General features: G+C 42.5%; 1 protein-coding gene and 1 long non-coding RNA gene across 7 annotated transcripts in view; one reads left to right on the top strand and one right to left on the bottom strand.

Annotated features, from left to right (window-relative positions):
- The first annotated feature begins 645 nt into the window (after nucleotides 1-645).
- On the top strand, nucleotides 646-17,993 carry LOC119033874. Of its 3 annotated transcripts, none has more exons than XR_005079409.1 (3): nucleotides 646-703; nucleotides 9,359-9,491; nucleotides 17,440-17,993. It is a non-coding gene; the product is annotated as an uncharacterized LOC119033874 (long non-coding RNA). The 3 variants fall into 3 exon arrangements; XR_005079410.1 differs by lacking the exon at nucleotides 646-703 and adding an exon at nucleotides 1,788-1,913; XR_005079411.1 differs by lacking the exon at nucleotides 646-703 and adding an exon at nucleotides 6,780-6,891.
- atrnl1a (attractin-like 1a) overlaps nucleotides 10,564-18,807 on the bottom strand; it is a 221,588-nt gene continuing 213,344 nt past the window's right edge. For all 4 annotated transcript variants that reach the window (XM_037124440.1, XM_037124439.1, XM_037124453.1 and 1 more), the window contains one exon: nucleotides 10,564-11,962. In XM_037124440.1, the coding sequence (XP_036980335.1) occupies nucleotides 11,767-11,962 (196 nt within the window). In that variant the 3' untranslated portion in view covers nucleotides 10,564-11,766. The remainder of the gene's footprint in view (nucleotides 11,963-18,807) is intronic.

The following is an 18,807-nucleotide window of genomic DNA, read 5'->3' as shown; positions in this document are numbered from 1 at the left end:
CCACTTTGGTGAAATGAATTGAAAAAAAAAAAAGCCCCCTGAAAAGTCAATAAAATAACATAAACTGTTGAGATGTTCATTTATTCAGTCTCTCAGATAACAGTTGCAGGAGGCTGAAATCAATTCTCATCCAATTTGCACCTGCAGAACAAACAGCAGTCAATCAGCTTAAACAAAAACCGAGAGCTGCTGCCAGGCGGCGACCGCTAAACTCGTTTTACCTCTCAGCTCAGGAAGGAAAGGATGGACTAATAATGTGTCAATCAAAAAATGTGAATGAAAGCACAGTCCTGTTATTGACAGGCGCAGGAGATTAGGAGGAGCAGCTGGGGGGGAACCGACAGTCTCCAGGGGGCCCCGGGTAGCCCTCCATTAGCAGAGTGTGATCTGTGAGGTGGGTGGAGCTTAACAGGGCCACTTTGAATAAATAATACACCATTAATCTATTCATTCCTTCCATTTGGGTTTTTAAGGGTCATTTCTGTATATTTCAAATTGACATGTTTTGGCCTCAGCTGGCAGCCTCCACTGTCAAAGTTTCGTCTACTAAGAGACTTTAATTTTGTCCCTGACAGGCCGAGTCTGGTTCAAGGACGAGTCTCATTCTGACACCATCGTCGCCTCGACTCGATTGTCAAAATCAAAATCATCCTCTCTCTGATTCTCTGGCTCATGTTTCCACCGTGCGATCGACCTGAGACAGGTGAGTGCACCAACACGGTGTGTTTCTGTGTTTTAGGTGTTTAACTGGACTCTGTTTCATTTATGCACAGAATCGTCCCGGTCGAACCTGCTGCGGTGTCCACGCGCCTGTTGTCTGCAGGTTCTGTTGAAGTTCTGTCCTCTGCTGTGGTAGATCTATTTTCTGTGTTTATTACTTCAGAACTTGCGATAAAAAAGTTATGTATTTATTTTTTTATCTGTGAACTTGGAAAAGGAAATAATCATAAATATGTCAAAATATATTTTAAAAGTTTTGTCTGGAGATTGTTTTTGTTTTGTTGAGAACATGGGGGACGTGGTGCACTTCAGCCCCTAGTGGTCAAAATTAGTATTACATACACAAAACTATTCTCCTGATAAACTTTTAGTTTTTCACTTTTTTTTTTCTTTTCTCTGAATATTTTTTACAAGTGAAAAAAAATGATGTCCATGAATTAAAAGAACTTGGAAAGATTATTCTAAGATTATGATAGATGCTTTTTCCTCAGTTTAGATCAGACTTGTAAAATGGATCACTGGGAAAAGAAAATTCTCACTTGTTCCTCAGAGCTTCTGTACATAAGTGTCCTCTGTTGTTTACAAACTTTTTGCATTCTTTTATTGATTTCCATCCTCTTTTATCAGAAGATATTGAACAGCATTCCCCCACTTTTTGGCATCTTATAAGAAAAATCTGAAAAATCTAAAGTGTCAGTGTCGGCTGTATAAAACCAGGACACAACAAGGAAGCTGAGAGCTGGAAAGATATTAATTAGACGCTCTCTTATTTCCATTTCATGGAAAGTGTCCATGAGTTGAATAGAAGAGGCCCATTTACGGCTCAGTGTGTCATATAAAATGGTGTTGATGGTCGCTGACGCAGCGGCCGTCTCCTGATGCGTCTCTGACATTATGAATAATACATGAATGTAAAACAGAAAAAAAAAAGGTGGTTGATGAGAAAATGGTCTGACGTGTTCGCGTCACCGTCATAAAATGTAAGAAAATGAGTCTGACATTTGAATGTACTTTCTGGTCATAATTTGCCGTTATCTTTCCACGCAGTCATTAGACTAACTGCGTGTCCTCGGTGCACCACAGAAGCGCTGACTGCGGTTTAACCACATTTGCCAAGAATGTATTTAGTTTTGTAAGTGGCCATAAACGCCTCATCGCTGCAGGCTGCATGCGTCAGGACTGGAGTCTCTGTAGTTCTTTAGTTTTAAAACTTCAGTGCATGTTGCAGATGAATAATCTTATATGTCTTCATTTGAATAACAGTCTCAGTAATTTTGTTTGTGATGGAGATGTTTGTTATTTCTATGTAAGTCTGGTCCATGAAGGGTTCGCTGTGGATCGGACTTGGCTCCGGACATCTGGGGCCGTCCCGTGTGGTGGACGCTGTGAGTCATGTGGGTTGCCACCGACCATCTGGAGGACGGGAGGCAGGCTGGAGTTGTTGTCGGTGTTTGTTGCTGCTCCGTGCACTAATCTCCACGACAGTTAGGCCAACACATGAGGTTACATTCATGGAGGCACAGTTTACTTTTCTGTGGACTGCTGTTGGCATGAATCTTTAAAGGGATATTCCGACGTAAGGTTAATCCATGGTCTAACACACCGTAACACAGAGTAAGACCTGCTCGTTGTGGGGAAGCCCTGACGAGTCGATTACCGAATGCAGTAGAGTTCTGCTGCTCAAGGATGGAAATGTACAATTATTACTCCATGGAAATGCAATCAAAGTTCATATGTGTCTTGCCTACCAGTTTATAACAGTTATTATCGAGAGCTGACAGGGAAAAGAACGGAACTGAGCATTTCTAACTGCACTCGGTAATCGATTTGTCAGGGCTTCCCCACAACAAGCTAGCTGCTGCAGGAGAGTGATGAGCTGTGTTCTCTTTCTCTTTCAATCTTTCAATAGCAATTCGGCTAAGCTATGTCTCCAACTATGTGCTGTGACACTATTTGTGCTGTTCTGAGCATTATTTGTGGCTATGAGTGGCTTCTTGATGGTGGTTTATTGCTGGAGACACAGACTGCAGTATATTGTTATCTTGCAGTGTTTTCTGAGTTTTCTTAAACTACATAAACTAGCGGTCAGAAAACTTGGGAGCGTTCTTACTCTGTGTCACGTGTGTTAGGCCATGGATTAAATTTACTCCGGAATAGGCCTTTAAGTCATGCTTCTGTTCGTTTTATTAGGTTAGCATCCTCAGTATAGCTAGCTGGCTAACTTAGCTTCAAGCTTCTGAGGCTGCACACAGAGTAAAGCTGCTCTGTCGTCCTCGATCTCACTAGTGTCACCCGACTGATATGCAACTTTTTGGATTGATATCAGTATTAGAGAATAAATATTACAATCTCAACACACAACAGCCAGATCAAAGTGGTGCTTTTACTGCCTTTGTCCACAGGGGGCGCCAACATCAACAGCAAATCTGAATTTCATTGTAGCTGCTTTAATTAAGTAGAAAATTGAATAACTGTCCTTAAAGCACATTTTCAGCTCTGATACCTAAATCAGGATAAGATGCTTTATATTATAATCATCATAATGTCTCTATATATTTGCGTTAAGAGGCTGTACTGAAGTTTTTTTTAAACAAATGGCGACTGTTGACACATTTTCAGACCTGAACCTGAACAGAGGTGACACATCGATACTGATGACACCAATAACAGATGAGGAGTGAGATGAAAACAGATGACTTCATATCAACAGACTGAAGAGGGATCTGATTAAAAGACCAAAAAAGACAATACAGCATTTTTAATGAAAACATCAAAGCTGTGTGTCCTAACCAGCCGTATGATTAAAGACTTTTAATTAAAATTCAATAACCATCCAGTCACATCTTTTATTCTCAGGTATAATATCAACAAATGTACGTCAGGAGGAGCAGATTCAAACAGCGCAGCAGCTCTGAGGGCACCTCCTCATCAACCATCACACATCCCTAGAATTAAACCCCCAGAGTGGCAAAACAGAAGTGTAAAGACAGCTATCAAATATTAGACCCGCTGAATGTGGGGAATTGGACTTTTTGATGGCAGGCTGCATTTCACATGCAGAGATTGAGCTTATTAAGCGTCATTAAAGTCCTATTTTCTTCCTGTGGAGTTGGCGTCGGTGGATATGAGCAGTATGAGCAGTGATTGAAGCTGTGGAGCACAGTCAGGTATTACCTGCTGTTTGTGCAGCAGTAATGGAGCAGGAAAAAAAAACTGAAGAATGGGGGGATGGTCCGACATGCAAATGACTTTATCGACGAGAATGAGCTTCCTGTCTCTATGTCCAAGTCCTTTTAGCTTGTAATTCAGTCCTAGTATACTTATTTTCTTGCAGTAAGATCATATAAATCTTATTCTATGACTAATCATTGTCTAATTTAAGTATTTCCTAAAAATGTGAAGGTGAATTAAATTGATTTCTATCTCTGAGGGTTGTTCGCCGATGCAAATCACAGATCGAGATATTGTTTCTTTATTTTATGGCCATAAATAGTTTTTAGTAATATGAAAACAGTGTTAAAACGTTGAGGAAATAAATGATCTATCTGTAACCTGGACTAAATGTGGCAGGTGTCTCAGTCTTTGTACTGAGGTCCTTGTGCTAAACATACCACAGGACTCTCCTGTCTTGCTGCTGGATGGTCCGGTTCAGAGATCTTTGCTGATGTTTTTTGGCTGAGATTTGATTTTCTCACAGCGTCTGTGTTGCAGCGGAAACCTTAAAAATACGTTTTTAAGACTTTTTGTGTTGATATTTCCCTGTTTCCCCGTTGTGGGGATTTGTTGCTGTAACCCAGTAAGCACCTTGACTCCAGGTTGAAGGTTCTTCAGGACAGATGATTCCGTGTGAATAATAACTGGAATAAAACTGAACCAGACTCGGCTTTAGAACTGACCCTGGAGCTGCAGTCTCATCTGCTCCCACTCATAACAAGTCTCCTGATATTATATATTTTTTTTTATAGTTTATCAATATCAGAGCTCTATTCATTAATGGACAGTTTATAAGAGGAGGTCATAAAACTTCACATAAACACGTTGGGTCTCCTGACACCAACATGAATTAACGTCTATTAATGCCTCACGAGGGAGTCGCTGTGCAACGCGCCGAGGTCCTGTGTGACCAATTCATGTCACGATGACGAATAGGTTATGAATACTGTTAGACGTGTTTGTCGTAATCATCTCTGGTTCTTTACAATCATCGTTTAATTAGGGAGGTTGTTTACAGCTCTGATGTCTGAGGCATTCTGGTGTAAAACAGACAGTAACAGGAACGTAAAACGGGTTCGGTCGGGTCAGATTATTTATATCTTTTGCTGAAACAGATTAAAAAGTTGAGCAACATAAATATTATCATCCGTGTCATAAAGAACAAGGCTCTGGTGTTCAATCCTGTGAAAAAGCCCCAAAACAGTAATGTAGTCTGACACTTTCCTGCCCGGTGTGAGGCGATGTGATCAGAGGTCTGAGGACGGAGGATGTTGTTCACTGTTTACTCAAATAAAATCAACTTCACTTGAAAGATTTCCTCGACAACAACGGAACGGAACACTGGAGGAATAACAAATATCAATCTTTAGTCTTTTAAGACTTAACTTTAAATAACATTACTATTAGTAGTGGTGGTGTTGTTGTTGTTGGAAAGTCAGAAAATAGTTTAGTCTTAATTTCCTCTAAAATTTAACTTAAAATTGTTGCTGATTATTGATTTACATTCACTGGACCTACTAATCAACTACTCGTCTCAGCCCTCATTTAAGTGTCACTACATACAACAAACTAATATTTGGCAGATCTTATTTTATTTTATACAATTTAGCTTTCTCTATTTTATACAGAAGCAAATTTGGAAGATCAATCTGCACCAAAAAAAGTAGTATTTTCTGTCAGATTGTGACTCTGAGCCTTTTTGTTAAACCACAGACGAGTTTCCACGGATCGAACGTAGCAGTGTGCCACATGGTCCAGAGTTGCCAGACCAGGTTTGGAAACAGAACCGACCCAACACCTGCAACTACTTCAGTCCTCTCTGGGCCCTTTAATCAGTCTTCCAGTAAGATAACTGGTGCTGGATTCTCCCTCAGTTTGAAAGGTTTTATTTACTTCAGCTTGTTGGAAACAAAAAACAGGAAGCTCGGCCTCCTGCTGCGGTTCCTGCCCACAGAACCTGATGCAGTGTGTCAAGAGCTTCACTCCATCCTTCATGTCTTTGCACTTTGTGTGCTGAGACTAAACAAAAGGACCCTCTTTGTTAGCGCAGAAGGCCACTTGTGACAGCACAATGCATGCTGGGATTGAGTAGAGGACGGCGCTGACAGGGGCGACATTCTTCACAGCATCGTAGAAGCTGGTGGTGGTGTGTGTGAGTGTGTGTGTGTGAGTGTGTGTGAGGTGGAGGACAGCAGTGTGCTTTGTAATCCTGTATCGGCCCCCGCGGCTGACACGGTCACTCGTCCTCAGACTGCGGCCCAAATTACCCGCTGCAATTGGTGCGTAATGGCATAAAGATTGAGGTCTGGATGGGGCATCAATCACAAGGACGTGGCTCAGCTGACCCTGAGTCCTCACAGAGGAGGAGGAGGAGGAGGAGGAGGAGGAGGGAGGATGCAGTGAGAAGGGTTGCAGAGCTGGAAAGACATCTGTCAGTGGTGACCGAATGACAGGTAGCTGACTCACCACATGATACAAAGCATGGACAGAAGACTCAGGCGGAGGTGACGCAGCGTTGAGGGTGCTGATTTAATCGAGGATTCATTCCAGACTAACTGTTGTGCTTACGTCTCCAGTTTAGGCCTGAACTCGAGCCAAATATGATTTATTCTTCTCCCGGCTGAGTGGCATCGCTGTGTAAACACACAGAGATGAAAAGTTAATGGAGACGACACCAACTGAAGGAAATATTCACTCATTTCAAAATATCCTGTTACTGTTCCATTTTGTACTGAAATGTTGTCAGATTCTGATTATCAAGTTAAAAAAAAAAACAATGAAACAGAAGCTGTGACAGTTATGAATCATTAAAGGGAGACATTCACTTTCTTTACCTTCCACGTTTGTGTCAGTACAGTACTTTCATCATGGTGCTGACGAGTTTACATAATCCAAGTTTTGGCAGAAAGTGACGGTGATAAAAAGCGATGCATCTCTCACCTCCAGTCTTCAGTAACGGTAATATTGTCGGTTCACTACTGAGGTCTCGGCTCTCTGGTGAACTTCAACCTCAACCTCAGCTGTACTTAATTTAATAACTGTTAATATTAGCATGCTAGCAGGCTAAACCAATGTATTACCCGAAGCAAACATCAGAGTGTTGGCATTATTTTGCAGCTGCTATCTCGGCCGTAGACTCATCTTGTCGCTGTAAATGCAGAATCAAGCTCTTTTGAACACGTGTTAACTTCTGTCAGTCTGTGTTGGTGTTGAGGTCTGTGTGTTGCTGACTGTAACACTGTGATCAACAATAATCCATATTAGCCAACAGTCAGCGTTTATGCAAGAGCGACCTAGCGAGTGCTTTTCTTTCCCCTCTACAGTTGCAGTTACCGGTGCAAGAAATGAATGAAATTGTCGATCACGCTGCTCATCGTAGTGAGACTAAAAACATATTAAAACAGCAGGTTCAGATTAAAGACGAGTGAATGAGGTTAAACTGAGAGACGAGGTCAGTGCTTGTAATCCTGATGTTGCCGATGTTGAAGCGAACACAGAGCATCGCATTAATCTTTTTTGTTTTGGCGCTGAATCGTAACATCGTCCCCTGGAGATGTTGGCTGGTGTGTTTGCACATATGTGAACATGTGGGACTCGTGTCAGAGACGTGCCGGGCTCTTTGTCTCCATTTTCTACCAGAGGCTAACGGCAGTGCAGCAGATGTTAAGGGTTTACCAAAACATTCCCATGTAGCTTCAGCGCAACAGTGGCAGCATGACATTGATTTTACAAAGCAGGTCCCTTTCTTCTCCCTCCTCTTTGTGTGTTTGTAGTCGCTTTGTTGTGTTTCGAGTGTCGAGCATCTTATATTGACTTTACACTAAAAACACAAACCCACCTTTCATCCTCAAAACTGGTTTTAAGAGCGTCTTAGATCAGGATAAAAGGGAAAGTGCACCATTTCCTGCTGCTCTCTGGCGTGCAGGTATCGAACAAAGTGAAGATGCCAGCAGCCCACTTAATGCTTAAATGCTGCAGTCTTTTATCTTGAGGGAGAAAAAAAATATATAGTGAGCTGAGAGCGTAAAAAAGGAGCACTTATCTCCTCCTGGTCACTAATGGTGGTGACAGTAGCAGCGTTGGCCTCGTGTAATGTTCAGAGGCCTTTCAAGTTCCAGAGTCGACTTTCAAAGAATGAGTCAACAGCAGAAGTCAGAAGACGAACGGCGCGAAAATAGACTTCAGTCATAAACATTTGTGCCTTTTTGTTAAAATACAATCCATCATGTTTGATTTGGTTTCCAGATCGCATTAAGTGCAGCTAGTAATTTTATTCAGTAAATGTAAGTTACAGCCGATCTCCAGCTCAGTGAGCATTATATCAGTCTTACACTGGTTGGAGTACAACGTGTTGTAAGGTAACAGTCGACATATGCAAATGGTTACTGACATGAAAGCATTGTTCACCCAGATTTTTATTTACCACTTCATCACCGACTGTGAAGGGCTTTGAAACGCGGCCAGACAGCCGAGCGCTGCAGCCACTCGATCCTCCGCCGCCGTTCCCTGGAAAGAATGTACGCTGGTGGTTTTTTTTTCTGGTTATAGTCGTAGATTTGCATAAAAAAAGTGTGTAATTCTTAAAGATGCTGAGATCACCTCGGCAATCCAGCCCCCACTTCGTCATGGCGAAGGATATAATCCGTGGTCTATTTTAAAAGCCCACAGCAGATATTTGTCAGTGGAGCGCCGCAGACATAAAAAGACTGGATTGATTTTTATGTGTTTCTATAAACTGCATCTGTATGTGGCACCACATTTGTAAACAAAGTCCCACTGCAGCACCCACTGCACATAAAAGTTTAAATATGTGTGTGGAGAGCAGGGCCTGGTGAGACACTGCTCCATCCACTGCAGACATTTTTAACGTCAGGCCCGTGTTTGACAGGACAAAAAGTTTGCTGTAAACACAACGACTCTCTGTTCTGCTCGTGAGATTTGTTGTGAGGACGACGCTCCAAGAAAGAGGTCATTAAAATCAAAATGTTTTATCCCTACGAGAAGAAACGGGCTCTGCAGACTTGATCACAGTCTGCCTGCTGGCGTATGAGATTGTTTGTCGTGCAAAGTTGACAGTCGGGCTTGAGAGCGTGTTGAGAAGAAGACGGTTCTTCTGGCTGCGGGAGATGATTCAGTGCTCTTGTTCACTGGGAACATTCACAGTTAATTAGAGCAGACCTTCATGTCACGAGGCGGTGGGTGTGATGGTTGAGTTGGAGGCGACAACACTGCCGAGCCAGTGATACAGTCGAGTTTGTGTTTCAACTTTTGTAAACGTCGCACTAGGACTGGGTATAGACACTGACTTGATGCCTCGGAAAGCTTAAAGACAATCAGCAGTTGTGTTTTTGGTGCAGTAAATTAATGTAATGTGTTAAATGTAAATGTCGCGCTCAGTGTTTTCTCCTTCTGTTCGTCCATCCAGGTTGCTGAGCCACTCTTGATGAAACTCTATCAGCACTATCGGATGCCCGAGTCTGTAATGTTGGCTGAGCTCGTCATCTGGCTCCTTCTGACATCCTGAGAACACGGATCGATACCATCCCACAACACCAGAGGTAAGAATACACACAGCGCCTCAGATCCAATTACCATACGAAGCTGCATCAAAATGTTTTAATTGTAAATGTACAGATTTTATGCTCATATGGACACAAACAGTGTGGTGAGCTGCCCTTTTGTTAATAGAACAACAAGCTGGTGCAAAATTACATGGAAACAAAATGCCTGAATGAAAAACAGTCAGGCTCCATATATGGACAAAACATGTGCATAAAAACATACCTCTACTGTGTATGTGCACGTAAACGTGACTTTACAATATTCAATAAAGGTTTAACACAACTGGTAAAGGGAGAAACCTTTTTTGGACATTACACCAAACTTGCAATGATATGCATAAAATATATATTTGGAAACAAAAGGAATGCTGTGTACAATCAATTATTTAACTGTAGTGCATTTGTAAAAATTAAAGGGATATTCTGGCGTAAGTTTATTCCACGGTCTAACACACTGTGACAGAGTAAGACCCCCCGAGAGATCACATTTTCCGACCGCTAGCTTATGTAGTTTTAGCAACCTCAGAAAACACTGCACGATAACAATACACTGCAGTATACACCTCCAGCAAGTAACCACCATCAAAAAGCCACAAATAATGCTCAGAACAGCACCAAACCTCAGCAACAGTACAAATAGAGTCCCAGCACACAGTTCAAGACATCAAACGTCTGCTAGCTTAATCAGTGTGGGGAAGCCCTGACGAGTCGATTACCGAGCACAGTTAGAAATGCTCAATTCTGTTCTTTTCCCTGTCCGCTCTGGATAATAACTGTTAAAAACTGGTAGGCAAGACACACATGAACTTTGATTGCATATCCATGGAGTAATAATCATACATTTTCATCCTTGAGCTGTGGAACTCCACTGGAGTCGGTAATCGACTCGTCAGGGCTTCCCCATAACGAGCTAGCTGCTGCAGGACAGTGGTGAGTTGTGTTCTCTTTACAATAGAAATCTAGCGAAGCTAGCTGCTGTTTGATGCCTCTAACTATGTGCTGGGACTCTATTTGTACTGTTGCTAAAGATTGGTGCCGTTCTGAGCAGTATTTGTGGCTTTTTGATGGCGGTTTCTTGCTGGCGACATATAACATACATGTTATCGTTTACTCGGTGTCACGGTGTGTTAGATCGTGGATTAAACTTGCGCCGGAATATCCCTTTACCTAAATAATTGTTTTAACTGTAATTTGCATAATTAATAAATATTATATAAGAAGATATGTTACATAAAGTTCAGAAATAAACATGTGGCATTCACTGGCGGTTATGAGCAGAGATGCGAATGTTCACAGTAATAAAATGAATCATAAACGTATGAATACCATCAGTAGTACGCGTGATGATACAGACCTTGAGGTTACATCGCAACCCAGAATCAACATTAATGTTTGGATGATCAGTTGCATAATATTATCCCACAGAGGGTCCTAATGTACTGGTAAAGCATTTCACTTATAGTGCATATACAGACGTATTTTTAAGGCCCAACGTTACAGATAATGGACCCTTTTTCATTACAGAGGACCTGAGCAGATATCAAAAAAAACGTAGAACTTGAAGGGAAAACAGGAATGACATTTCAACAGTTGCATCCAGATGTTACGTAGCACGATGCACTTCCTCGACATCTCAACAGTAGTAGTCTTTAAAATTCCCAGGAGACCTTCGCCTCAAGCAGATCTTTGTCACAGAACGACCCCCCCATCCCCACACTACAGTGCTGTCATTGATCTAGTTAAGTCCATGTTCTTTCCAGCATCGCTCCTGAGCCCGGTGGGTTTCAGAGTCAGGAGGACTTCATTTCAGCTCAGTTAATTTCAGCTCAATATCTTTCACCGGAGCCCAAAGCCATTTAGTTTTGGTTTATTAGTGTAAAACAAGTCTTTCTCTCTGTCAATATGGCAGACTGCATGATGGACAAGTAGAGCCCCGGAGAGGCGGAGCCACATGGCGTTGTGGTGGAGAAAAGTCTGCCAGCTCTCAGTTAATGTCTGGCCAACGCTGTGGCGTAGAAACATTCTCCTCCAGCGTTTCTTTTCCTGGCTCATTAGGACCAACATTTACACACAAGGGACAAAAAACATGATGAGGTTTTCCATCTGATTCAGGCAAGTCAGGGACCACAAGTACACATCTGTCCCAGTTTGGGTGCCTGTTGACGTGACGGTGGAAACATTTCCTCTCCTTCCGAGCTGCTCTCAAACACCATCCAAACACTTTTTTTGCAGCCTCTCCCTTTTTGTTTACAGTGTGTCCCTCCCACTGAAGTCAATGTGAATAGCGCCACTGAAATTTCCCCGGGGCCCAGTTGATATGTTGTCTCCTCGTTGAGGGCATCCAGTTCATACACAGGTCCCTTGGTGGTGCACGATGTGTTTGCGGTGCTTCAGACCCAGGCCTCTTTCTTTGAAGTCTGTCACTCGCTGTTGTGATGTGTCCACCAGAGCACTGGCTATAGCAATACCTGGAAACCCAGAGAGAACACAGAGTTATTGTGTGTGTGTGTGTATGTATATTTTCATTTGAGCCCTCCAAAGGATTTCAGTTTTAATATAGGAGGTCTGTTGAGGTGACCAGCTGTAGTGGCTATTCTACTAAGCTCATATTGCAAACCAGTGACCATCTGTGTTATTTTGATTTTTATTGGCTTTCTGAATTGCACGTCCTTTAAAGTAGTAAAACAAAGAGGCAGAGCTGAGGATGGAGCACAAACACTGATGAAGCCTGGGACAATGTGTGACAGGTGGAGACACGTCACCCGACCAGCAGACACCTCCACACAACACCTGGGAAACGTTTTATCAACGTCTCTCTAGTATGTGCAGAAGACAAGTAGGCCAACACGGAGCTCACTGAGGCGAATCTCCCACCATCTTCTCTTTCCTATTTCACTCTGTCTCCCTCTCACCATCCAGCAGGATGTCATACCTCTGTTTCAAAACAACTTCTGTACGTGATGTTTGACTCGTCCTCCACAGCAGGGCTTACACAACGCAAGCCGGATGCAGCAAGGCATCAGATGCCTCCGAGCATTGTGTTACCTTGGCAGTCGCTGCTGTTGTTAATGTGGATTTAGAGTCATGGCAGCTCTTGCGAGCCCAGCTAGTCCTGTCTTTCCCTCCCGACAACCGTGGGCCTGACAATGCATGGTCATTACGACAAGAGCTCAATCTGCCGGTATGCAGGAGCCAAATAAACAAAACAGGCAAACAGTGGAGGGGAATCTGCTGCGCTCTTGATATGATTTGGATGCAGGATGTTTTCAGCATTTCACACTCAAGTGATTCTTGGGATTTTTTTTTTTTTTTAGTGGGTGGAAAGGGGAAAGCCGATTACACAGTCACCGTGTGTGTGTGTGTGCGTGACTCGTCAGGTTTATGTGTGTAACTGTGTAAATACTGAGGGTGTGTGCATGCACCTGTGCACATACATATTTTGCAAAGTTCTGACACAGCAGGCCATGCAGGCGGATACGGCAGCCAACATTTATGCGCTCTCTTCATCCAAAACGTTGGAGGGAAGGTGATTGGTTAGCTGCACCTGTTCTGTTGGAATACGGTTCATTATGGCTGTTTGTTTCACTTTGGCAGCGGCTCTATAGGTGTGTTTGTTTTGGCTTCCACAGACAATACCTCAGGGCCCAGATACACCAAACTGAAAATCAAAGCACCAGCAGCATCGAAGGCCGACTGTTGAGCCGCCTCATGTCGCCTGTGTCTCGGCCAAAAAACCTAAAGCTCCACTCAAGGGACTTTCCTTTTCCTTCTCCATTTATCTTCTTCTGCACCGATTCACTTAGCTGAACAGCAAAACAGAGTGATTTCTCTCACCAACTGGCTCCGTCGCCAACTCTACCTGCTCCGTCTGCTGAAAGGCCGCCGCCGAGGGCCAACAAGCATTAAAGGTGTGCGACACACGGCAACCCCGAGGGCCACAGACGTGCACCACCGGCCCTCCCATCTGCATGTCAGGCCCCTTAAATTTGGCTTTTTGTTGCTAATGTAATTTTTGATTTAATGCCACTGGAGTTTCCTGTATATTTCAGGAGTTAACATACATGCATACAATTTCACTTCACCTCCATACTGCACTACCTAATGCCATTTTTTTCTTTGAGACTGTTTTGGATTAGAGGAACCTGAAACCGTTTGCATACGAAGATGAAAACTAAATGGACCCTTTGACAGATTTTTGTGTCCTTTAGACTTAATATATTCACACTGGAGTATGTTTAAGCCCCAGATCCCCAAAGCCTTTCCACATTTTTTTAATGAGGTGCAAAACATTAATTTTATAATTTCATAGGATTCAACATTTTCCCACAAGAATTTCTTTTCTATGTGTCTTTGAAACTGAATGTACCTCAAACCTCTCACAAAAAAATTGAAATGATTATTAAATCTACTGAAAACACAAAATGCCCAGATTTACAGAGTTTGTTTGTGTTTTGGACACACAAATGTGTGATGGACACATCCTCTAAGATTTCATGCAGAAATCTGTAAATCAATCAATCAGATTGTGAATAAATGAAACGGTCTATTGCAGTCCTATGATTGGTTAACCACACCCTTATGTCGTCAGCAAAGAAACATATGAGCGTACGTAATCTCAGTTTTCTTCTCATCAAATCTAAAAACTTTCTTTAATGTTTGGGAGGGTTGCGATTATTATTCCTCAGTCAGAAAAGACAAGAAATGGAAACATTTTTTAAAAATGACAAAGGAACAGAGAGAGATCAGGGAAGGAAATGACATCTCAGATATTATCTAAGTTCACCTGCTCTGATCAGACTGACAGCTGTCTGTAACCTGACTCCTTTTACAGGAAGGACCTGAGGCCAAGAGAAATTCAACACAAAAGCCATCAGTTATTTCCCATCACTGAAGTCCACAAGGCCTCAAAGTAAATAGTGTCTGAAGGAGATATTTAACAGCAGCTCTCATATCACAGCCAGTTCTAATGAAAGAGAGAGAGAGAACACAAAGACCGGAAAAACTTCAAGTACACAAAGATCCTAATTCATTTCTAATGTGACATCCGAATATTCTCCCGTCAAAATAACTTTCACCTTTGACAAATTGCCGTCATAATTGTGTTGATTTTTCCAGGTGAACGCGCACATCTCCATTTGCAAAATTAAATTGGTCAAAAGTAATCAAATTATGCTGCAGGTGAGTGCAAGTGCTCATTTGCTGCCGTGGCGACCAGGCGCGTTAATGTGATTGTTTTGTCAGGTGAGTTGACGCATCATTAACCCGCCCCTCACGCACCGATCCCCCCCCCCCCTTCAATCCTGATAGACTAATGGGGTCATTAGCAAGAGACTAAATTCCCCTGGAACAAATATCGGCACAGGTCTGATGTGGAAAAGTGGAGCTGCAGCTGGAGAACATCTGTGTCGGGAGGAGTCTCTCTTCCTAACCCGGTGACAAACCTCGCAGCCAGGCCGTCGTCTCCTTCTAAACATCAAAGATCGACTTCTGAGTTTGCGCTCGCCCTCAATGAAGGCACCGGGGACGGAAGCCTGCTTGATAGTAAACAGAAAACACCACAGCAGCGTCTGTTCCGCCAAGCAAAAGGAAATGAAAAATCAAACAAAAGTCAAACAAACAGTAGCACATTGATATTCAAATATTTACGCATCTGCCAGGCACTCGTTTCACGTTTTAAAAGACCAGGAAAACATGATGCGCGACTGCGACTGCTTTGATGCTGGCATGTAAGATTCAGGTTTGATCCTGACTAACCAGGATGCCTTTCATTAACAGAACATGGCAGCGCTCACTAAAGTCTTTCTTTATGCTTGTTTGAAGATTGCAGCATGAAAAAAAAATATATATCCAGATTACCGGGGATTCATATCTCTAAAACGGATCTGATCAAAGAGGACAACAAAGGGGCAGAAAGATACCACCGAAAGGTCACATTCAAAAAAATTTGGATTTATGCAGCTGCATCATTAAAGAAACACGGCAGCGGCTCATGTCCTCATTGGGGTTCTGACCTTGCCTCGACTTTTCTTTCCTGTTTTTTGTGTTTGTTTCAGGATCTTGATCTCATTTGATCATTATACTTACTTAAACAGGTCCATCAGTCATTACGACGGCACCCTTTTTCCTTTTTTTCCCCCAGTTTTTTATGAAACTAGACTCGACAACAGAAAGCGAGCTGGAGGCAGCAACAGACCCTCATGTCTGCGCAATAAATACATGATTTCACCAAGTGTAAATACCACTGAGTATTAGACTAAAAGTCAACAAGCAGACGAAGGATGAAGGATGAAGGAGGAGAGTCCATCTCAGTGGGGCGGATGGTTTCAAACACAGAGACGATATAGGTATTGGAGATCCATAACGGGTCAATAGCGCCGGGTTTCTGAGCGCTGCCCTCCGATTCCTGTCAAGCAGCTATCCAGTCAGACACCCAGAGCGACACAGTGGGACACAGGAAGGAGGCTGCGAGGAGGTCGACGCAGAGCGAGGAAGAAAAGGACACCGGAGCTACAGCAACACTTACAGGCCAGTGGTCACAGACAGACAGACGGAGAGAGGACAGGGAAGACATCCAGGATGTCTTCAGCCGAGCTTTAAAACAAAGACTAGACGACTCCACAACCATCTTAATAACTGTAATCTTCTTAACTAGCCAGTAACCCCAAATAAACAGAGGAATAAACTTCTGTTAACAGAGTTGGAAACAGACTACTTCTGCTAGACTTTTGAGATACGCCAAGAAGTGATTCCATCTCCTCCTAAAACTAAAACACATACAGGGATACATGTCAAGGTTTCCACCTACTGTCACTCTTTGAGGTTGTTTTTACACAGAGATCGCACAATACTGCTGCAAAGATGACCTTCCTTTTACGCCGCCATGATTTATTTACACTGAACAAAACACTGGTTGTGTAATGCCGCCCCAGTCCGGGAATTAAAAAAGCATTCTGGTGTATCACACACCGGAGTCAGAGTCTAGTGAGATGTATTTACTGATGCGATGCGTCCACAGGATCCGTCGTTTCTACACTTTCTGTCAGCAGTCATGCATGCATTGCATTCTGTTAGCGTAGTGTTGCATTTTGAGATCCGCGGCGTTGTTTTCCCCGCTCAGTCCTGGTCCAGGTTACTGTTACGGAAATCAGCAGCGTCCGGTGCGACTCGCCTCCTCTGGAAACAAACTATAAAAACAGTTGTCAAGTTGAAATGAAGACAGATTCTGCTACTGCACGGCTCATTTCTCGCCGTAAAATGTCTTTTACATTTCAGCAAACTTTTTTTCCTTTTTTTTTACTAATATAAGAGAGTTTCCACACGAGTCACCACGGTCAGGTCAGGTTTGAAATCCCAGACTAGACGGACCACGAGTGACGTTCGTCCAAGCAGCCAAGTAGGTTTTTGAATGGTTGATGGTAGATGTAGCGTGCAAAACTGTAAAGCAGCAAGCAGCAAATCTCATTCAGTGTTTTCTAAACAGTGGTATAATACAGGAAGAACAATCATTGGCTGGTCCTGTAACAGTATTTGTTGGTTGATCGTTTCTTCTGCTCGGAGATGTAGAAGATCTCCGACCTCAATTTTCAGACACTGTCTTCGAGTTAGATGCAAACTTTTGTACTTAATAATAATAAATATATTGTATTTATAGTAAACAGGTTTATCACAATCGTCTGTACTAAAGGTGGAGTTATCAGAGCTGATATTGAACCTTTTTGAAACATAATGCTGAACACTTTCTTTGTTCCCTGAGCTGATCGACTAAAACGGAGCAATACAAGCCAACAGAGGTTTAATTAATTAACCCGAGTGTTTTATTAAAGTGTCGCCTCAGATTATTTTCTCATGGCAATGTCTTTTTTTTTTAATGTTTTTAATGCAAATGACCAGAATCAATTTCCTGTCGGGGGATAATACATTTTTTTTTTCTTTCCCCTCCCTTTAGGAAGACGGCCAAAGTGAGAATGATACAGCAGAAGGCTGAAGATGCTTTGTCAGGACTGAGAGAGAGAGAGAGGAGGGAGGGAGAGTGAAGAGGGGATGAGACGGCAACAAACACAGAGAGAAAGAAAGAATGAAAGTTGATTCTAAAAAACGCAGATCAGAAAAGATGTAAATTAAGATGGAAGAGACATTTTATTCACTTCCTCTGATGCAAATATGGCAAATAAATAAAATTGGTTTTGCCAAATACTGCATGATAATTCTGAAGCTTCTCATCACGAACCGCCTTGTGTTTGGACTCAACATGGAGGACTTCAGATCTGTGATAGAGCTCCTGGATTGACGCCAAAAATCTGTTCTGCCTTTCAGACTTCAGGGGTAAACACTGTCACCAGCTCATATTCTGGTTCTGTTCTGACCTCTGACCTCGTCAATACAGTCTTAGGTCAGATGTATCAATTAATACCACGATGTAAATAAAGTCAGGTGCTCAGTAAGGTGTGCAGTCCTGTCATGCACTGTTGAACTGAGCTGTTACAACTGAAATAAGCTGCTGATCCTCATAATCTAACGATTGTTCCATTCACCATTTAAAGACTTGACAGTGAGTGAAAAATATTTTGGTTTTGAACTGTTCGTTGTGCAAGAAAAGCAATTTTGGGAAACTACGATGAGAGTTTTCCCAGAAAGTTTTATTGACTAAACGATCAATCGTGACAATAATCAGCAGATTAAATAAAGAAGATAATTGTTGCAGCCATTTTTCCAGGTAGAAATATTGATGGATTCAAATTTATTTTTACCGACTCGCATTACAATGAACTTTTAACTGTCTATGAAACAATTTCTTAGTGATTGAATATTTGTTTCTAGTTTTTCTTGATGCCTGTCACCTGGTCGGATTTGTCCAGGCTGGATTATTACTATCACATTGTTTTAGGTCAAGTGCTGAAGATAAAGCCTGAGAGACGAAGCTGCTCTGTAGTCTGATGGTACAGCACTGTTTCCAACTCAGAGCAGCGTGCAACAGTTTAATCTCATTGTCAGAGCGTAAAGAAACTGAAAGACTTAAAAAGAGTGGTGATGAAGTAAAGTGGAAGGGAGAGATGCAGTGGGGGAGGATTATGTTTCATTTCTACTTCTCAGTTGGTTTAGAGTTGAACCAGGAGTGGATTTATCAAAGCAGAACCACGAGGGCTTATCGTCTCAGTGTCGCTGCAGCAGTATGCAAATCTGGTTTTGTGGGTGAGAGGGGGCGACGGCGCGGACTCTTACCACCCACCGCATCTATTCAACGACTCGTTCAATCCCTTATCTCCCTCTCAACTCCTGATACATCTCCAACCATCTACATGTTTTCACTCACAGG

Source organism: Acanthopagrus latus, chromosome 15 (assembly GCF_904848185.1).
Source record: "Acanthopagrus latus isolate v.2019 chromosome 15, fAcaLat1.1, whole genome shotgun sequence".
In the NCBI taxonomy this organism is placed as follows: domain Eukaryota; kingdom Metazoa; phylum Chordata; class Actinopteri; order Spariformes; family Sparidae; genus Acanthopagrus; species Acanthopagrus latus.
Note: the sequence above shows the minus strand (reverse complement) of the source record. Positions and strands in the feature narration are given on the sequence as shown.